The sequence below is a fragment of the Falco peregrinus genome, chromosome 11 (assembly GCF_023634155.1).
Source record: "Falco peregrinus isolate bFalPer1 chromosome 11, bFalPer1.pri, whole genome shotgun sequence".
Classification (NCBI taxonomy): Eukaryota; Metazoa; Chordata; class Aves; order Falconiformes; family Falconidae; genus Falco; species Falco peregrinus.
In genome coordinates this window covers 24572923-24593413 of record NC_073731.1, presented here as the reverse complement: position 1 = coordinate 24593413, position 20491 = coordinate 24572923, and the positions used below count along the sequence as shown (strand labels likewise).

The 20491-nt window shown below is 38.5% G+C and overlaps 2 protein-coding genes across 5 annotated transcripts in view; one reads left to right on the top strand and one right to left on the bottom strand.

Moving 5' to 3' along the window:
- SPATA17 (spermatogenesis associated 17) overlaps positions 1-1364 on the bottom strand; it is an 89650-nt gene extending 88286 nt beyond the window's left edge. For all 4 annotated transcript variants that reach the window (XM_055816167.1, XM_055816169.1, XM_055816170.1 and 1 more), the window contains exon 1: positions 1254-1364. In XM_055816167.1, coding sequence (XP_055672142.1) covers positions 1254-1321 — 68 coding nt within the window. In that variant the 5' untranslated portion in view covers positions 1322-1364. The remainder of the gene's footprint in view (positions 1-1253) is intronic.
- The window catches only part of GPATCH2 (G-patch domain containing 2), a 126366-nt gene continuing 107179 nt past the window's right edge, over positions 1305-20491 (top strand). The window contains 3 exon segments of the mRNA XM_005241858.4: positions 1305-1834; positions 9992-10705; positions 16008-16069. Of these exon segments, the coding sequence (XP_005241915.2) occupies positions 1320-1834; positions 9992-10705; positions 16008-16069 (1291 nt within the window). The 5' untranslated portion in view covers positions 1305-1319.

The window sequence follows — 20491 nt, the reverse complement described above, 5'->3', positions numbered from 1 at the left end:
GTGGATAAAGCATAGTTCTGAAAGGGAAATTAAAAGATGTTGTCTGACTTCAAAATACAAATGCTTCAAAAATACTTCAAAGACCACTGCAAATTTGATGCGCATTAATGCCCAAAACTTATTTCTTAAGTTTAAAAGTTAAATAAGGATCTACCAAAATCTCTAAACAAGATATTCTGATTCGTTTCAGGATTTTACCAGCAGCTGTGTTGAAGCAGTTGGAGATTTTCACCTTAAAGAATAAAGATCAGATTACTGATCAGCTACCTCTTCAGTTGCTGAGCTGGACTGTTGGAAGCCTCTCATTTAAATTCTTAGCTGAAAAACTGAATTTCAAGAAACTGATGGATTATAGCCTCTTCTTAAAAGGGAAACAATTCATTTTTTGAAAGCTCTGCCAAAAAATCCCAAATCCCCGAACATCAAGCATGCTGCCCTCCAATGGATTTCCATGTCTGGCTCAGCCTGCTCTTTTTAACCTGAAATAAGCAAAATACAAGTGGAGTCTCCCATAACTGATGCTAGTTTAGGGAACGGCGGTGTTTACAGCCACAGCAGCACCAGCCAAATCCCAGGGAAAGAACAGGGACGCAGAGCGCTTCATATGCAGGCAGGACCTGAACTCCATGTAACTTTTAGCTGTGTTCGGGAGCCTTGTTATTGATGCTAATGATGCCGTAATTAGATTCTAAACCAAATGACTCATTAGAGTAGTGAAGAAAGAAAAAAACACAAACACTGCAACGATGCTAAATATGCTTCTTTTTTTTTTCCTGTTTGAGTATTAGCATTAGATGTACAGCAGCAGCAACAACACAGTTGAATAAAAAGGGTTTACAGGACAGATCTATACAATCTTAACACAGGTCTTAAAACATTTTATTTCTTAAAATTTGATCCGGGAAAAGTTGACCACCATCATCTTTAGCAGTCAGAAAACCCAGCAGCGCAAACCGCCCGGCCGGTGCAGGGTAGCAGGCTGGCAGGGGCAGGGGATGAGCAGGCCGCTGTTTGCAGGGCATATAGGGCCCCCTTAAAGGAACTATGCATCAGGCCTCCCCAGAGCACTCTGGCAGGCCCTGGGGGCGAGGAGGAGGGTGCTCTCAGCAGGGGTTTCAAAGCTAAAGCGTTTCCCGCAGGAGCGCCCCTATCTCGTTGACGGGGAAGCCGGGGGGCTGCCCGCCCCGCCAGCTCCAGCCCCAGCCCTGCATGAGGGGGTGCGTCCCGCCCCACCACCGGCATGACCCAGTTACCTGTTCCTACGGAAATACTCCTCCCGCAGCCCCGATAGCCTCGCCTGAAGCCGGGCCAGGGCGGCCATGCTTCCTCCCTCCTACCCGCCCGCCCGACGCCGCCACCATGGCAACGGGACCGTACCACTCCGCGCGGCCGCGGGGGTGGCCCCCTCCACCGCAGTCCTGCCGGCAGGGAACAGCAGAGCACCGGCGGCAGCGGGAGCCCGGCGGAGCTGGACCGGGACGGAAGCGGAGCCCAGGCGGGGAGTGCCGGAGGGGACGCGGCGCCCCTGGGCAGCGGTCGGGAGATGGAGGGGAAGAGTCCAGGTGGTGGCGTCCTACTTCCTCCCGGTGCCGCAGCTGCTTCCGGGCTCTCATCATGGGGGACTGAGGAGCAGCGTTGGCCGCCCGCGTCCTCCCCTCCCGGCCCTCGCCCGCTGGTCCCCGGCGCTACCGCCGGCCCCCGCCCCGCCTCTCCTCGGCTCAGTCTCTGCGAAGTGGCGCCAGCCTCCCTGGGGAGCGGCCGGGGGAGGCGCCGGGTTCATGTTCCGGGTCGCTGAACCTACCCCGACCCGAGCTCAGGCGGCGAGAAAGAGCTGGTAAGCCCAGGCCCGGTGGACCGGGGGGCGCCGGGGCCGCTCCGCGGGGCCGGGAGGGGGGCGTCTCCGCCGCCCCTGCACTGTCGCGGGGCCGGTGTTTGGGGGTGGGGGTCAGGAACCCCATCTCCGCGCCCTGTGAGGGATTTGGAGACGTGGGGGAAGTGCAGCCCCCGCTGCGGCCGGCCCTCCCCGCTGCCCGGCGGTGCCCGGCGGGCTGCCAGGCCTCTCCCGGCCTGCGCCCCCGCTGCTGCCCGGTGCGTGGGGGAAGAGGCGTTGGTGCTTTCCTCTGCGCCCAAGGCCACCTCGGGGACGGAGCTGGAGGCCTGGCAGGGTGCCACTGGCACGTCTCAGTGGGTCGCTGCCTTGGTGAGTGAGCAGTGGGCTGGAGGGGCAAACTTCCTCTCGTTGCTAAAAAAGGACGGCAGGCAAATAATAGATGAAAACTTTTGTCACAGGCTTATTTAGTTTTTTGTGTGGATTTGGGTTTTTCTAATTGTGGTAGATCCTGCAAGGCTAAAACCCTTTGCAGTGTATGTTGCAGAAACATCCATTTACATGTGGTTGCTGCTCTGGAGCTGTTCTGTTGCAAACCAAGAATCAACAAGTGCAGCTGTAGCCAGTGGGCAAGGACAGTCTGGGTAGTTCTGCTCTGGCAGAGTTCACAGATTTACTGCTTTTTGTAACTCCATATACAAGCATAGCAACCCCAAAGGTCCCTATTGTTTTTATTGTAGAACTGTGAAGAGGGGAAACTGACAGAATAGAAAAAGGGAAAAGTGAGTTTTGTTAATAGGCCATAGAGATATGAAGACTGGGACCAGAGAAACTTGGTGAAAGCAAGATGGCCCAAACAACTAGCAGGGAAGCCTTTTGTTTCTTTCATTAAATGTTAGCTATTTTGTGATATCATAGGTATCAACTGATGTGTGTAACTTCTAGTTCATTCATTTTTATTAATGGAAGTGAGGAGGAGCATGGTGAGGTTTTGTTTGTTGGGTTTTTTTTCTTGAATGTTGATAATTTGAGGCCCTGAGGCTTTTTTTAGGAACTATGTTATGTATGCAGATACCTACTTGTAGAGTTCCCAGATCTGGAATAGATTCTCTTCTATGTTTTGATTTGTTTCTTTTCTGGAGTTGGGGAAGAGGAGGAAGAGAAAGGCTTAGCACTTTTGTTTTCTTACACAGGAAACTCCATTCATTCTCCACTTCTGCTGATACCACCACTTATTTCTAGTCGGTATTTTCATGGCTTCTTTACGTTTTTCTAAATGAGAAAACTTCCAAAGAGTGATTTATTTGCTAGAAGTTGTTTGCTGGTATTGCTAGATATGCAGATTTGCCTGGTGTAAATCTAACTTCTGTTGGTATAATTCAGAACATTTCAGAGTATAAGGTATACTTTAGTGGCAGAAGTATTTTTGTCTACTGATGCTGTATATGGTAGAAACATTGCCTAAGACATTCCAAACTTGTATCTGTACTCTGAGAAAGTTTTCATTATACATTTGACCTGTCATTTCCCTTAAATTATACTGTCTTGTATGCATGTAAATTTAGTTCCAGAGGCTTCAAAAATAGTGTTCAGCAATACAGGGTGTGGGAATTTGGCATATTCTTCTGTAATTGTTGTGAGGCATTAATGATTTTGCTTGTGCAAATACACTGCCCGGAGGAATTCAGTACAGATAGAATTAGTGAGATCTGATCTATAGGATTGTTAGTTTAGCAGTTCTGAAGGAAGACTTGTTAAAAATTTTGACTACTACTCAGTCACTCCCTTTTCTTTTACATAAGTTATTTCAGAAGCTGACTGTCAAAGGAAACCTGTTTGAGTGAGATGCAGAAAAGTACTTTTTTCAGTGTCTAATGCTTGATATAGAAAATTAAGAACATGTGCTTTCTAAAAACATTAAGACCCTAAAGAAGGGAGTGGATTGAGAACAGCCACAGGGTAAGAGTGTTCACTTTGGGTGGTAAAGCTCCTCTGAAGCTGAATGTTTCTCATTTATGTTGTGAATACATGTGACAGTTTAGGAATAGTTTGCATTTTGGGTACTTACTGGGCACTCTGATTCTTTTGGTAATGACTTCGGTGCTGTAGTATATTACCATCATTTGACAGTTCATGTGATTCTCCACCTTGACAATTAATTAATTAAGTCATACTTCTGAAAAGGGCAAGCATATCAGTAAATGGCAGCAATGGGATTGTAAGAATTGCTGCCCCTCATGATAAATTGCTCCAAATCTCATTTCTGGCTGACCAATTCATTTGTGTTAGAGCTTTATTAAATGCAGTTCTTGTCAGCATCTTTCTGACTGTATACCATTGCTCTGTACTGAACCTTTTTCACTCTAAAATATGAGTAGACTTGATAGTGTTTATTGTTGAGCCTTCTTAGATATGCAGCAACTGTAGGAAAGTCAGATGTACTTATTGCAAGTTTGCCTGGCCCTAATTTTTAGGGGGGTCAGCAACATAATTAATAAAATTCCATCATTCCTCAAATACTAATAACTTTTTGTTGTATAGGACAAGTGTAAGGAAATTCCAAAACCTGTCTAAGGAAGTTTCTTGAATACAGAGTTGATACTAAGAATAGTTGTGTAGTATATGATTGGAGGAATAAAATGTTGCTAGTAATTGTATGCAATTAAATGTATGGGTACCCTACGTTTGATATAAAAAAAGAGTTCATAGGCATTTCCAGCATTGTGTCTTTAATTATAGAACAATGACTTGCATTTTTTAAAAAACTTCTATACTTTTATTGCTTTGTGAAACTGACTTACATACACATGTAACTGACTGCGAAATAGGAGAGTTGGTGTACCTTGAAGATGAGAAATAGCCTGGGAATTCTGGGTTTGTTTTTCCCTTTTTCGGATAAAGACCTGCTCCAACATAATATCCTGACGTTTCAAGAACCCTCAATTTTTATAGCTGTTCACACTATCTTATATGGAACTCAAAATAATTATGTTTTCTGACATATGATTTCTGTAAGTTTCTGTTCTGACACTGTCACATTTTAAAACTGTAGTATAAACATCACGTTTGTGTTAAGTTTCTTTGGGCTGTGTGTCAGATTTGCTTTGAATGTGTTGCCAGTGTGTTGGCTCTTAGTCTTTACAGGAAGCACTGGGCAGGGTCCTCAGAAGTGGAAGAGTATGGGGATTCTCGGTAGGTAGCTGTTATGCCCCCCCCGCAATGATTGGTGTGGGGTAGAGTGCATTTTGGTCATTTTGTAGCTTTGTGTAGGTGGCTGTCCAATGGACAATGCCTAAGGACATCAGTAGATGTGGACTTGGAATTGGATACTTTGTGTCCTCCTCTTGGTGATGGCTGTTTGATGACAAGCAAATTTAAATAATCTGGGTGCGACTTCTGTTTCTGTATGCTATAAGCTTCTATGTAACGTAGGTTTATTGGTTATTTCCTAATCTATCATAATCTTTTGCTAGCTTTTTAATACCTTTAACTAAGTTGTGTTGCTCCATTTTGCTTTCTCCTTTGTGCATCCCATGAACTCGGATACTTCTCTTTTTTTGAATCTGTAAATTCTTCAGGCAAGGTGGTGAGATTTATCATCTGCTGCTCTCTCCCAAATACTTGCACCTGTTCAATCCAAATTTCAGTCACATTCAACAATAAAGCTGAGGTCTGAAAACTAACGTTTCTAAGGCTTTGTGAAAATAACTTCAGAGGTGGAGAACTGGGATTTAAATTAGTACCTGTCTGAAGATAAAGGTACACTGTGAATACAGCTGTTTTACAAGACATCAGAGAATCCGTATGGGAAAAGATTATAGAAAGCCAGGTTTTATAATCCCACTGTTCAAGGAACTACTTGATTTTTCTTGTGCTATTAGCTTGTGATCAAGTTGGGTTGTGAAGGCAGCAAAAATCAGAATTGATGAGACACAGATGCAACATAACTTTAGCTGCAAGAAACCCCATATCTAACAGGAAGAGGTGTAGAACTAGAATGTAAATGCAGCTGTTGGTTTAGTAAAAGATACTGCCTGTCATTATGAGTTGTGCAAGTAAATGAGCTTTCCTGTCAGCATGTGTTAAATATTTTGTGAGCAGTCAGAGCTCTGTATTGTTACGTGCTTTAGGTGGGAAGCAAACAAAAATGCTACTTGATTTTTCACTGAAAAAAGCAAGTGCCCATTATTTCCATTAGGAGTTTCAATATGAATATAAATACTGAGCAGAAGCTGTGTGAACTGTTTTGGAGTAGGTGAAAGCAGTTATACTGTTTCCTGCAACAGTACTTTTATGGTATATTCTCGTAAGGATTAGAGAGGAAATGGGTCAGCCTTTGGTGAACTACATTAAAATAGCTTCAGATAAATGTAAAGGTCAGTGCAGGCAAACTAGATTTTTATTTTTTTTTTATAGTAAAGCAGAATCTTCTCCTAGCGAAGACTTTACAGTTTATTGCTAGCTGTGGGCTGTTGCTGTAACAGCAGTTTTATAGCCTTATGTGAGTCATGCTAAACTATGGCTCAGCCTGTTTTTTTATGTGCCTCGGTATGTTGTTCTACATTCCTTATTACAACCTTTGAAATTTCTCATCTTACTGAATGCAGTTGATAGTCACTGGTAATGTCTTTAATACTACTTGTAGTTATTTTTCAACCTATTTCAAATGCAAATATTTTTGTTACAGTAACATCTGTGATGATGATTAAAATTACTTAATGGATTTGGAATACAAGCTTGACAGCTGGCTGTGAAAAATGGAGAAAGTTGCAACACTGATTTGATAATGCTGTAATAGAAATATACTCCTGAATTTTGGAGACAGGTTTCAGATTAACCATTCTATCTGGTTGCTGTTGGCATGATCTTCGGGTTTTTTTCTTTAATTATAGCAAGAGAAATCAGAGCTCCAATAAAATTAATCAGAAGAGATTTCTTGGACCTCCAGGAAAAGGAGTTTTAATGTGGAACACTGGCATGTTGAAAGTGCAATGTGAATAAAAAGCTGAAGTAGTATGTGTGTTGTATTCTCAGTCTATTACAAAGGATCTTCCACTGTCCCAAACTGATCAAATAATTCTCATAATCATTCTAAGGAAACATGTTGAAGTAATTATAATATTAATTTGTCTGATTTGTTTCAAAGGTAATGCAGTTGGCTGTAATTTTCAGGGTAAACAAGGTCGCTGCCCTGTACAGATCTAAGTTCAGGAGTTGCAATGAAGAGACTTGATAATTCAATAGAAAAGATTAATTGCAGGAGTGCAAAAGATTCAAAGTCATAGTCTGATGGAAATTAAGTGCCTTTACAGCTCAGGGCTTTTTAAGAATCGTATTATCCCTTTACTTCAAAAACAGTTAAGGGTGTTCACTCTTCTTCAGTTTCATCTTTTGATCTGGCACCATCTGTATTGAGAGCGTTTTGTGGGGGATTCAAGACAAGTGTAGATCAGATATATAAGTGCAAGCTGGATATATTGTGTTTGATCTTGAAGTATTTCATAGAACTAAGGCAACTTTGCCACCATACTTATGCCATTACATGGAGCAAATTGGTACGTCCACTCTAGGAGCTACATTGATTTTAGCGATATAGTTATTCATATGGATTAGGGCCACTGAATTGAACAAATTAATCATAAACTGTGGTATTAGTGTCCCTGTCTTCCAGTCTCCTTTTGCTTTGTGCTGCAGGGACACTAGCAGAATAGTCTGCAAGAGATTATGTATCTTCATATTCTGACAAGTTAGCAGCAGTCTGTTCATTTTGAGCTAAATGCAGGTTTAAGCCTACTAGTTCACCTCCACTTCGGTCAGTTCGATGTAAGTATCAAAGCCTGTGGCAGAAGGGCTGGACTGGCAGCTGGGGGAGTTGATGTCTCAAATTAACCCAAATAAATGCGCTGGAGTTTGTTTGCATCCTATGACTCCAGTTATATTAGTGCAGATCTCAAGGGCATCTCATTTCTCCTATGCACACCTGCAAGGATAGCTGTCTTCATGGGCTAAAGGGGCTAGTACCCTACCGATTGTGCAGTTATAGCTACTGAAAAACATGGGTTAATATATCTATTTAAGCATCATGCATAGAAGCCCTGTACAAATATACCTGGATTTGTCTCTACTGGTGGTTGAAATTCTTAGACAAACAAAACAACAACAACAAAAAAAAAACCCACCAAAAAAAAAAAACAAGGAAAAACTGAACAAAACCCCCACATGCCCCTGAAACTCAGCAGTAACTGAAACTTCAAAACCTCAAAGAAAGAATTAGTTTAAAATAATATTGATGCCACGTGTCTCAAAGTAATTTGTGTTAATTGGCTTCCACTTTTCTTTCTCTCTGAATGTTTTGAAAACAGTTGCCTCATTTGAAATGCTTTTCCTACTGCGTAGGTCTATTGCTTCTGAGAAGTATTTTTGTGTGATTATGGAGGCTTTGATTCTTGTGAACCAAATGGATTAAGGAGAAAGTGTAGCATTCTTCCAGAGCTGTCTGCCCCCTTACAAGGTAATATGATGATTCTGCTGTACTAAGAACCAAAGAAAATCTTAGGTTAAGAGGGAGTAATAGGACTAGAGATTACAGCAGGACAGAAAAGAGGTATGAGGAATGAATGCAAGTGACACAAGGAATTCAAAACGATCTTGTGTTTCTACCACAACCTGTGCTTTTGGTGATCTTGCAATTGAAATGTTAAAAATCAGTATTTCTGAAAATGGCTTAAAAGGAGAAAATATAAATTTTTTTAGGTGGCATATTTCATAACCAGCTTGGATTTCTTCTTAAACGTGCTCTTCCCCCATTAATATTTAAAATTTGTATACTGTGTGGTCATGACTGTCCATTCAGCCATCACCATTAACCTTTAACGCTGAAGTCTGTGGTGAGAGAGGGAACCTCTGTGCTACGTGTCCAGATTTTCTCTACATCTTCAACTCTACTGGTATGGGCAGAGAACTGTTTGATAATTATTTTGTCAATTTATATTGTAAAACAAAGTGAAGAGTCTTGCTTTTAAACGTCCTCTACACAATTTACTGAGTGTCTTCATGTTTATCAGTTGGTGTAATGTAGTAAACAGCATGAATGTTATTCTCTGCTTTACCTCACCAAATGGGATCTTCTGATGCTTTGATGTGAGAATCTATTGCTGTGGTTACAGAGAAGGTTCATAGCCTTCAGGGAAGGATTAGAGTTCAGCAGCAATCATTTAATGTCTCTTCTTTTCGTAATTACGTTCATGTAATGCATGGGTGAACTTACTGAAGAATATGGAGTTAAAGACATGATAAATGCTAGTGAAATTGGAGGAGGAAGGAGCAAAACATAAAAGGGTAAGGCCTTAATCAGACACTGTGTGTGTTTAGGGATACTTTTCTCTACACAAGCGTGTGATTCTATGGATGTGAGTGCCTACACGTGGTAGGAAACTTTGCATTTAATACTCTAGAATTACCTATAGCAGGGTATTCTCTCAACTTAATATCACTCCACAGAATCAATATTTTTTTAAAAAATCAAACATATCAGCCATTTGGAAAGACAGAATTAGTCACTATTAGAAAAAAAAGTCATATATTATCAAAGAATTGCTGTCTTAACTTCATTTTGGCATTTAGGCAGCATCAGGAGATAATTATCCTTAAAAATATTTTATCATAATGACAACTTTTAAACAGAGCTCTCTAATATACTATCAAGGAGGTATATTATGCATTTCATTTCCCATTCATAAATTTTAAATGTGTTCCCTGCCTGCAGTTAGAGTGAATGGTCTCTGTTGATGCTTTCACCCTGTGGAATCCCTGAAAATCATAAAAACATGATGAGGTGAATTATAACCGAATAAAAATAGTGAGATCAAAAACAAATGGGAGGGATGGATGCATACGCACACCCACCCACCCTTCTTTCCAAGACAGAGATTTGAGAAGATACCATTTAAATGGAATGTATGCTGATGTGTTGCGAGTTGCACAGGACTGGTTGGCAAGGCTTTGTCTTTCAGCAGAATAGTGTTTATAGGATGGACATTAAGACTACCTTGCCTAAAGTGACTAAAATGATTTTTCCAGGTAAAATGTTTATAGAGTTTATGCTTAACACCTCAGATTCATTTGTTGGTTTCTTGTGTGTGTGTTTTTCCTTGAAATATGCAGGCATTTCAGTAGGACTATGGAGGAACTGGTTCATGATCTGGTCTCAGCACTAGAAGAAAGTTCAGAGCAAGCCAGAGGAGGTTTTGCTGATACTGGAGATCATTCTCGAAGTGTGTCGTGTCTTCTAAAGCGACAGGCAAGGAAAAGGAGGGGACGCAAAAGACGTTCATTTACGACCCATCATCCCTGGGAGACTGGTCACTGCTTAAGTGAAGGTTCTGATTCCAGTTTAGAGGAATCAAACAAAGACTACAGGGAGAATCATGCTAATAAGAAAGACCATAGTGACTCTGATGACCAGTTGTTGGTTGCTAAACGTAGGCCTTCCTCAAACCTAAATAATATCAGGGGCAAGAGACCTCTGTGGCATGAACCAGACTTGGCTGTTGACAGTTTGGGAAACAGAACTTTGCGCAGGAGAAGAAAGGTAAAACGGATGGCAATAGATCTGCCGTCAGAAGTCTCTAATGCACTGACAGTAACTCAACAGCAGGATAACAGCAGAGATCAAGAAATGGACAATAACAATAAATCATACCAACACCAAGAGTTTTCCAAGAGCAAAGTGAAAAAAAGAAAAGTAGCTGCAGCTCGACAAGGACCGGAAATCTTGGATGAAGGAGTAGTTATAGAAAATGAAGAAGTGAACCAGGCAACTAAGGACAAAATGGAGTATGAGGAGCAAAAAGGCTCAGATGAGAACATGAGTGACAGGTTATTCTTTCTCTTCCTTTTTACAGAAGCATTGGATAATATTTGTTTGGTTTTATTACTGTTGCTTGTATTGGGAATCTTTGGATTTTTTTCTTTAATTCCAGAGTTAAAATGCATCAATAGTATCGTGTTTTAACAAGTTACTCTTAAACTTTTTACATGTGCTAATATATTGAGTTGCTCAGATTAAGGAGTTCAGCATAAAATAGTGTCATGTAGCAGAGGAATAACCATGAAAACAGTTTCTTGAAATGCTGCTTTCTAATTGTTTCAAGATTAAGAATAACACAATATACAAATAATGAATATGGGGGTTTTTTCAAGGTATTTCAACTGGTGACAGTTCTCGGACAAAAATTAAGTGTTTTTCCAATTTCTAGACATTGGTGCTTTGATTGTTATCTCTATTCATCAGAAAGGTTGTCAGTGTTTAGAGTCACCATTTAGACAGTATGTTCTTATGTGTCATGGGCATAAAAAGTCTGCAGGTTGCCAAGGATATACATCATTTACGAAATGCAAAAACCAATTTACAGTTCAGAAACACCTGAGCTTACCATTAAAAAAATGGGGGAATGATGACCCTTTGGGCAGTACACCTCATCCATCCATTCCAGACAGCAGTCATACTACAATGGTAATTGTTTCCAAAGTTCTGTTTTGACAACACAGTAAGGTGTAAGTCATTTTTCCACCATACACTAGGGATGTTACCTGCAGGGCCTGGTAAACTTGATTATGTTTATTTCATGTACCTGGTTCTGAATGCAGAACTGTCAACAAGAAACAGTTATATTAAAACATGTAATTTTGGTCAGTTGCTTGACAGCACTAGTATCTCTGGTTTTTCTGTAGGCATTTTATCTATAAACTCTTAAGCCTTTTCCTTACTGGAGAGGTAGAATTGAGATGCAGAGTACCCAGGTGCTTTGACCAGAGCAGGCAGATCGGTTACTGTAATAACAGCAGTATTGGAAAGTGACTAACTAGTTATTGTTGCAGAAGTTTTTCTAAGTCATATTACTTTTTAGACTTGTCCCTCACCTGCAAGCAGTAAGAAGCTGAAAGAGCTGAATGAATCCTGAGTCTTAAAGATTGTTCCTAATGTCTTAATTACTAGAGCAGAAGCAACCCTTCAGGGTGGTCAGTGTAACTTCAGACATCTCACTGACATTCAAGACAGGAGCGTGTTGTCAGACAGCCTTTAGAAAACTTCACTCTTTGATGATACTGGGAATCTGTTCCCCTACTTTTGATACCTAAAGACAGATGATTAAACATTTCCTTGGAACTAGGAACCATTGCATAGTTTATCATATGTCCGTGGTCTTGTCACTTTTTTTTATTTATAAAAGATTTTATGTTATGCTACAAGGGTAACAATTCTCCAACTCAAAAATTCCTTAGCTAATTTTTGGATGGAGAGAAGAGTGATAAATATGAAAATCCTCTTGTAGACTCCCCAAACTGCTACTTCCAGTTAGTCTGAATACCTTTTTATATTTTCACAAAAGAAACATTATCCATTTAAAAATTCATCTTCCTCTTCAAAGTGCTTAATGTTTTGTTACACCAAATGATGTTGTTTTGTAAATCATACTTGAAATGTTTGTCTCTGGCCCCAATAAATGGCCTTTAAAACCATTCTCATCTTCATAGTGTTTTCTGCTCATGCATATATCTGTCATTCCTCTCCATGTTCAGAGTGATGGTCTGTCATCCCACCAAATTTCTTGCAGTGGTTTACTGTGCCAAAAAGTTTGGGAACCACTGAATTAGAAAATTTGCATTCCATAACATGATTAGAAATCCACCATATGTAAGCCTCTCGGGTGCATACTGTATCTGAATATTCTGTATGTGAATAATGTTAATTAATCTAACTTTACTGAAATGCAATTGCCTCTATTGCTTGAGATGGTTCAGCCAGAACAATTGGACTCAACTAGCAAATTGTTCCTAAGAGTATGTCCTTAAAGTAAAAGTTGAGATTTTAAAAGGGAACATGACTTTTGTAAGACTTTGCAGGATCTGGAGAGCTAAAAAAGCAGCTTGGATAAGACTCATGCTTCAGCAGCACTCACTGGAAGAGAGGGAAAGAAAATGTGTGCAAAAGTTCTTTAATTTTGTATGTTTGTGTGCATACAGTTTTATTATTCAAAAGATGAGGGTCTTTGTTAGAAGTTGAGTTTGTAAAAAGAGAACAAAACCAATAGTTTTTAATGGGAATTAAACTGCTTGGATCTAAACTGTGAGGAAAAGTCTTCAGTGTATACATGAAATTACTTTAAAATAACATATATATTTTTTTGAAGTGCCCATTAAAAATGCTAAATGACATTTCTTTTGTAGTCTTTTATCTGTGTGTTTTCTAACACCAAACACAACAACAACCACCAGATTTTAAGTGAGCATTCAGGAGCAGTAGGAGGAATCTTCAAGCTCTTAAAATGTCAACATCTGAATGATCCCAAAGATTAATTCCTGTGCGGTTGGGTTTGGGTGCTGGAAATTACTTCCATGATCAGAGCCTCTCCTTTGCTCATTCTCCCTTGTCCTCAGTGCTTAGCTCCTTGGCCCGGTTCAGCCAAATTTGGCAGTGCATGGACTTCTAGATGGTGCTTGATTTCTCCAAGCTGTGGCAATTGTTTAAGTGACAAGAGGAAAAATTTCAATTGCTCTTCTTGAAAGAGAGCAGCAGTGGAACTTGGAGATGGCCACCCGCTGACCTGCCAGTGGCTGGTCATTCCTTGGGCACAGGCTTGGTGGGTAAACAAAGGTCACAAGTCTCACATGAAATCAAGGTATGGGACAGTTGACTAGTAGTAATAACTAATAATAAAATAATTTCTTTGTTTCCACATGCATAAAGCAAGCTGTGAAAGTTTCTTGGGGATAGTAGAGCTGTTCCTTCCAAGTTTTTGCTTGCATACTCTTATTATAGGACTAAAAGGAATCTGTGGCTTTTTTCTTTTTCCTGGAAGTCTTGCTGGAAGGAGAAATCTTGTTGCAAAACAAAGGAATTGGCAACATACAGTGCAAAATCATATTAAAACTGGAAATAAATTTGTAACAGCTTTCAGGTACTTCGATATTAATTTATTAATTCCAGAGGTTTTGAATTTTTTCAGTGAAATGACTGCCATGTAGCAATTACCATGGCTGTAATCCCTGCCCTATTTGACTGTGGCCTGAGAACAGTGGCTGCCATGGATACGCTGCTGTTACGGTTCAATTTTTTTTTAAAAAAAAAACAAAACCAAACAAACACAAAAACAAAAAAGCACAAAAAAGCACCAACAAAACATTATTATGTGTAATTTTCAGACTTTCAAATGGTTGTGTTTTCATGAACTGGCTAGTCATTCAGTAAGAATTATTGCACATTTAAAATATTTTTTTTAAAAAATAGTACACTGTTCTCAAAATTGGAAATTTTGATAGGGAAAGTGGCTAAAATACTAAGGTTGAAAGGATTTCCTAACTTTTTTTTTTTAAAAAAAGTACAATTAAACAAGACAAAAAACTCCAGGTAAATGGACAGGAAGAACCTGTGAAAACAGGATGTTTTTTCTTTGAGATGTGTGAAGTAAAATTGTGCACAATGCAATGTAAGAACAGTAAAGCCATTATTTTAATTTAAGTGTTGTATTTGTAATTAAAATGATGATGGGATGCTTGCTAGAGGGAGGTTGCTAGCATTCGCAATGTTAGGAAGTTCAAGTTTTCGTCTCACTTATGAAAGATGATTCCATTGTCATTGCATGCCTGTCATCTTTCTTCTGCTTGGGGCAACTGTGCAAGTGCCTAAGTCTGTTCTGATTATATTATGTATAAAAGATGGTATAAGTATTGCTTATACAGTAAGAATACGGATAAGCAGATGATACAGCAAAGATTAAGAACACACTCTTCAAACACAGAGCTCTGTGTGTGTATATACATATATTTATTAAAAAAAAATAGTCACTGCTTTGTCTCCTGGTACCATACTTGGGATGCCTCCCAAAGGAAGGTACAAAAGGCAAACACATGCTTATAATTAAATAAGAATTAGACTAATTTTATGTAAATCATAGTACAAGCTTTAAAAAATTGAGGCTTATTTTTGAGAAATTACCATTTTAAAGGAAATAATTTTCCTAAGTGTACTAGTTATTTAGAAATAAAAGTAAAGCTAATTCATTATTAGAAAGTAAAAATAATTGAGACAAGTTGAACTCAAATACAGGATTGTTGTATGTGTTTTGATATGAACAAGTATAGAAAGGTAAACAGGTCGAGTTCTTTTAAGTAGTTTGAATGTGACATGGAGAATAACCACAGCATTTTTAACTTGTACCTGGATTTGTGCGGTGAACAGATGCGATTTACTTTTTTCAAATTGTTCTACCTCTCAGCATAAGTAAAATGTAGCTAAATTTTGTTGAGAATATTACTTAGCAGAGCTACTCTGCTGACAAAAAATGAAATAAATAGTTTGAAAAAAATCCTTTCACATGAAACTCACCAAATTGTGAGCTGTGTTATTAAAAGACAAGTCTGTTTTACTATTTAGAGGTGTAGAATATATTTTGTAAGAGTGTGTATGCAGCAAAGAACAAAATACTTTACCTTTTTTCAAAATTAGAAGTGCGTTGATGTTGTATACACACATTTTAATTTTAAGGCTGTGATGAAAGTCACAAAAAAAGTAAACTGTACCTTTTTTTTTTTGTTATGATCATTGTTTGTACTTACTTCCTTCAGGGTGACCTTTATTTTAGTCTAATTGGCTACATTTGATATAAACTTTGTTCTTTATTCCCAAGTAGTATGTCATGAAGCAACGCCTTTTCCAGAATGTTTGCAAATGATTTTGAGAAAGGTAGTTTGATTTTCAGACTCTCATATTTCATGTACTGAAGGAAGGCTTAGGCTGCTTTTGATTGAGACTTTTCCTATTTTATTGAGCAGTGGTGTTCCAGGATCAACCTGAATTGCACAGCATAAGAAGGAAGCAGTGAACATTTGATGGAAGCAGATAATAAAATGCATCAATTGTGTCAGCACCTCGTTGCAGTCACATCTGGCTTACTGTCAGGGTACCATTAGATTCCTGTGGTTTTATGTGCCAAAAATAATATGCTTTGTAGTTAATGGAACTAGGATATTTGCAGTTTGATTAAAAAAAATCATCCTATTTTTTTTCCAATCTCTGTTGGGCTTAAGTTCAATCTGAGCACAGCCTTGTCTCCTTAAAATTTTACGACTGAAAGATCAATTGTTCTTTTGATCTGTTTCTTTCTTTTTCTTCTTACAGTGAATCCAGCAGTCTGAGCAGCAGTGATGCTGGTTTGTTTACCAATGATGAGGGAAGACAAGGTATTGAAACAATCTTTCCCTTCTCCACCCCTCAAACCACATCAGTTGAAATTCTGTAAGCGTTACAACTTATTTCATAGGTTAATTACTATATTTCAGTTGCTATTACTATTTTAATGAGTTAAGTATAGCTTGCTTTCTTGGTTTTTTGAAATGTTACCGGAGGATGTCCTGAATCCATGACTTAGTCAAACGCTGTCTTGAGAAGCGATCTCTCTAATATAATAAACTTATTTACAACTTGAGCATCTCCAAAAGATCATCTATACCAAGTTTTAATCCTTTGGTTGCACCAATTTTCAGACAGGACTCTGTGATCGTAGTACTGCTTCTCAAACTGTTTTTGAGGTGGCTTTTTTCTTTCTTCCAAGTTGATACTGCAGGGTTTTATAGTTCTTTTTCATTAAGTAGTTTGTTTGAAAAGTAGTTTCAAACAATTTTTTCAGGAGTCTAAGACTGAGATTAGAAGATGCATGCAGTTTAAAGTCTTTCCCCTCTGAAAATTCTTTAATATAAAATGCATTGAAGATTGAAAATTTTCTTTTACTATGCGTACTGTTCTTACGTGGTTTTATGTAATAAAGCTGTTGAGGGTGGAAATACAAGATTTTTTTTTCAGATTTAGTGTTTATTGCAACACATTCACCTGTATTATGCTAGCATCTTCGTGCCCAGCTCATAGACTAGGAACTCGCTGTCTTTGACAGTATACAAAAATGGGGCAAAAAATAGTCTTTCAGGTAATTAAGACTTGCTTTTCTGTTGGCAGTTCTAAGTTAACGGTAATGGACATCGTTTCTGTATGCTGTTTGCCACAGACTACCTGTGCGTGCAAGAAAACAAATCCTGGCCCATTCCACAGATCTAGGTTGAAGGAATATTGTTTGCCTTTTTCTCTTTCTAATGTATAATTCAGTCTCTTCTGTTTTTTTTTTTTTAATCTTCTATGTTAATGGTACAGTAGGGAGATAATTTTTCAGACTTTGAACAGCGGTGTTACCATCCTTGCTCAATGGTAACTTGTGTTACATAAACTGTAACCTCCCAGTCTGAGTATCTGTTGTCAGTTGTGCTAACACATAGCTTTTTTTGAAGAATTTAGGCTCTCTTGGAAGTTTAGATCAATCTTTTGACTCCAATATTTCAGTACTTTAAGTATTTCAATATGACGCGTCAAAAAGATTTGCTTTTACTTCCCTATATGAATTTCTCTTTGGACTTGCAATTTTTAAAACATTTGTCCTCTGTATTTTTATGTAACGTGACCTACCATATTTAATAATTGCATGCCTTTAAGTACCCTTCCAATGTATTTCTATGAATATTTTTGTCCTTAAATCCTAAACTAATTTAAATCTTTGAATAATATGTTTGAAAATGTCTCAGTTACTTTCTGTTTTTCTTAAATGTTTTGTGGGAGGAGAAAAAGGGAGATATCGGTGAACAACAGTGGTCTTCCATTGGTGTGGCGTTACCTTTTTAGTGTCGGTTCTTTACTGTAGATCTGCAGTTCTTATTTTTGACTGCTTGATATTTTTTGAACCTTGATTCAGTTTGACTGCAATTTTCAAGCAGAAAGCATTAGACCTGAAATCATATTCTTAAATATAAATAAAAAGAACAACAATAATTAAACTTCAGAAGGATGGTTTCGGGACAAAACATTTTTTAATCGCTGTTTTGGACTAATTTGGTGGGTATGATCAGAAGACCATTAGCTTCACACTGGATCTCAAATGTTCTTAGATTGCATTATAGCTTTGATTTTGTGAAGACTTTTCCGTGAAAGTACTATAAGAGATCCTACTGCAAAACCAAAATTGTTTATTTTCTAATAACATTTATTCCCCCCCTAAAGAAAGCACTAGTAATTTTTATCTTTGTACTGCCTTATGAAGTAAGATGAGGTTATTTTATCTTCAATTTATAGCTGTACTGAGACAAAGAAAGAAAGAGAATTAAGGAAGGAGAAAATAAATCTCATAAAAACAAAGGAAAAGCCTAGGTGAGGGAAACAAAGCTGGAAGAGGACAGGATGAAAAATGTATTAAGAGAAAAACTGGCTGATTTTCTTGTCCAGTTTTAAAAGCTAGACTCAGATTCCTGTCTTCTCAGTGTCCCTCCTCCAGGATATATATTCAGAACATCAGCATCTTGACCTCATTTGTAGTTCAAATTTTCTGCACTTCTGACTTCAGGTTTCTGCTAAGTCAAGTGGAGAACCAGAGATTAATGCCGCCTGATAAAATACTTAGTTTAAACGATGTGCCTGCCATCATTCAGAAGTTTGGGTAGCAGAGGACAAGAAGATCCTGTTCTCCAGGGCAACATTTGTTCATTTTGTGTCTCTGGGATTAAGAACCATATCTCATTTATGAGACAAATACTCTTTGTAAAACCCTAATTAATTCCCAAAGCATATTGATACTATGGAACAGACATTCTAGAAGAGAAAGTGATCTAAATCAGCAATTTCTTCAAGCAGTTGGCCAGTTAAATAGTTGAGTATTTAGTTCTGAACTCTGGAGTGCCTGACCTTGCAACTTCTAATATTTTTCCAAAATCATTTCAGAAAGCAAATGGAATTAAATTCCATCACAGTAACTGTACTCTGCTGTTCATAGACTCTTGGAAGAGTTTTGACTTTCATAATTTGATTCAAGAAAACCAGGTGTAGCTGTAATTGGGGGTAGCAGTGGGTTAATTGCTAGATATATTTTAATTGCCATCAATTGCTATGATAAAAGAAAATTGCTGAGACTTGAAAATCCTATGTTCAACTTCAAATATGTGCTGTGCCATTAACACTTTTTAAAAAAAAAAACTCTATACCCTTTTCCTTTCCAGCCTGCCTCTGTTCTAGTCTCATGGCTTTTTTGTTTGATCTGTTTTGTTCCCATGAAGTCCTCATATGAGCCTAGCCGTGCTTGTCCTCCTTTTCCAAGTTACCCAAGTGCTTACGTTAGGTTCTGTGAGAGGGCAACAGCGGCTCTCTTGCTGTGCTTTATCCCACTGTCATATTACTTTCCGGCAGAAGTAATTGGTACTCGATGTTTTTGCAATCCCACTGTGGCAAATGTATTTCTTCTGTGAAACATTGCATACCCTGTACAGTTAGCCAGCAAAAGCTCACAGATCATGAAAAATACTCATTGCAAGTACAGTCAGTGAAGAAGATAGCTGCTGAACAAACCTCCAGTGACTTCTTATGGGTTGTATTTTTTTTCCAGAGGTTTGTAAATTGGTAAACTTTGGGGCAAGATTTAATAAAGTTAAAATATTCTTTTGGGACTTTATATGGTTAATATATAAAAACAGAATCCTATGGAAGTGTCAAGCCCTTGAGTATGGTGGTGGGAGAACCTGCCAACAAAGTAATTGAAAGTACTAAACAGTGGCTGAAGCTTATGTATGAGAAATCCTTACGACTTTCCTTTCTTCATACTCCTTCCTTTGTTCCTAATAGTATTTTCATAAATGTCTGTTTTTCAGTTATTAAAAACATTAATGATAAGCAGTGTTACGCCCAGTGTAGAAACTTTTGCAAGAAGAGTTTTGAAACAAAAGGTCTAATCTTACATTGCGACCTATAATACAACTCTATTATAGGCCAAGCTAGTAGGATCACCTGCAGTTTAAAGGGACTTTGGAAGTTGAAAGGCACTTATAAAGTAAGTTAAGCTTTCAACACAGTGTTAACAAAATTGTAATATTACTCAAACACTGGTTGATGTTGTTGCTGTTTGGGGGGAAAAACAAAGTCCAATTGCAAGTATATTCTTTAATGAATTCTGTAGTGTAAGGGATGGCAAATAAAACATATTCTTCATTCTTAGTCCATCTACACCTACTAGTACACATGGGGAAATTCAAAGTTGTCTTAAGGCCTCTTAAATCATGACATGCAGCACTTGAAATGTCCTTTAAGATCGAAGCAAGAAGGAAGGAAAATTATATTAATAAAGTGTTAAACAGTTAAAATTGGAGAAGGTCAGGGAATGTCAGAGTTCCACTGTGGATGTGGTTAAGCTTTTAAAGATAGCTGTTCATTGTTTTATGATTAAACATATATTCATTACTGTGTCCTTTATGAAGATGACCCACTACTGATTCAGTATATGAGAATTCCATCCTTATGTCTTCTCTAGCGAGAAACTAATTTAGACTTCATATAGCATCTCAGCAGCTGCAGGTTGTCAGAGTGCCGTTGTGCCTGTATAAAGAAATGGAGCATGCAATGCTAAGTGTAATCACACCAGTCTTGAATTGTTGTGGTTAATTATTTTATAGTCTTTGCAGGTGAAAAAGAAATAACATGAAGTTGTTGTATACAACCTGAATAGTTGAAATCCTAAATATTGCATGTGGATCACAGAGGTGAACATAAAGCTGAGATCACGTGACATCCTAATTTGTTAACAG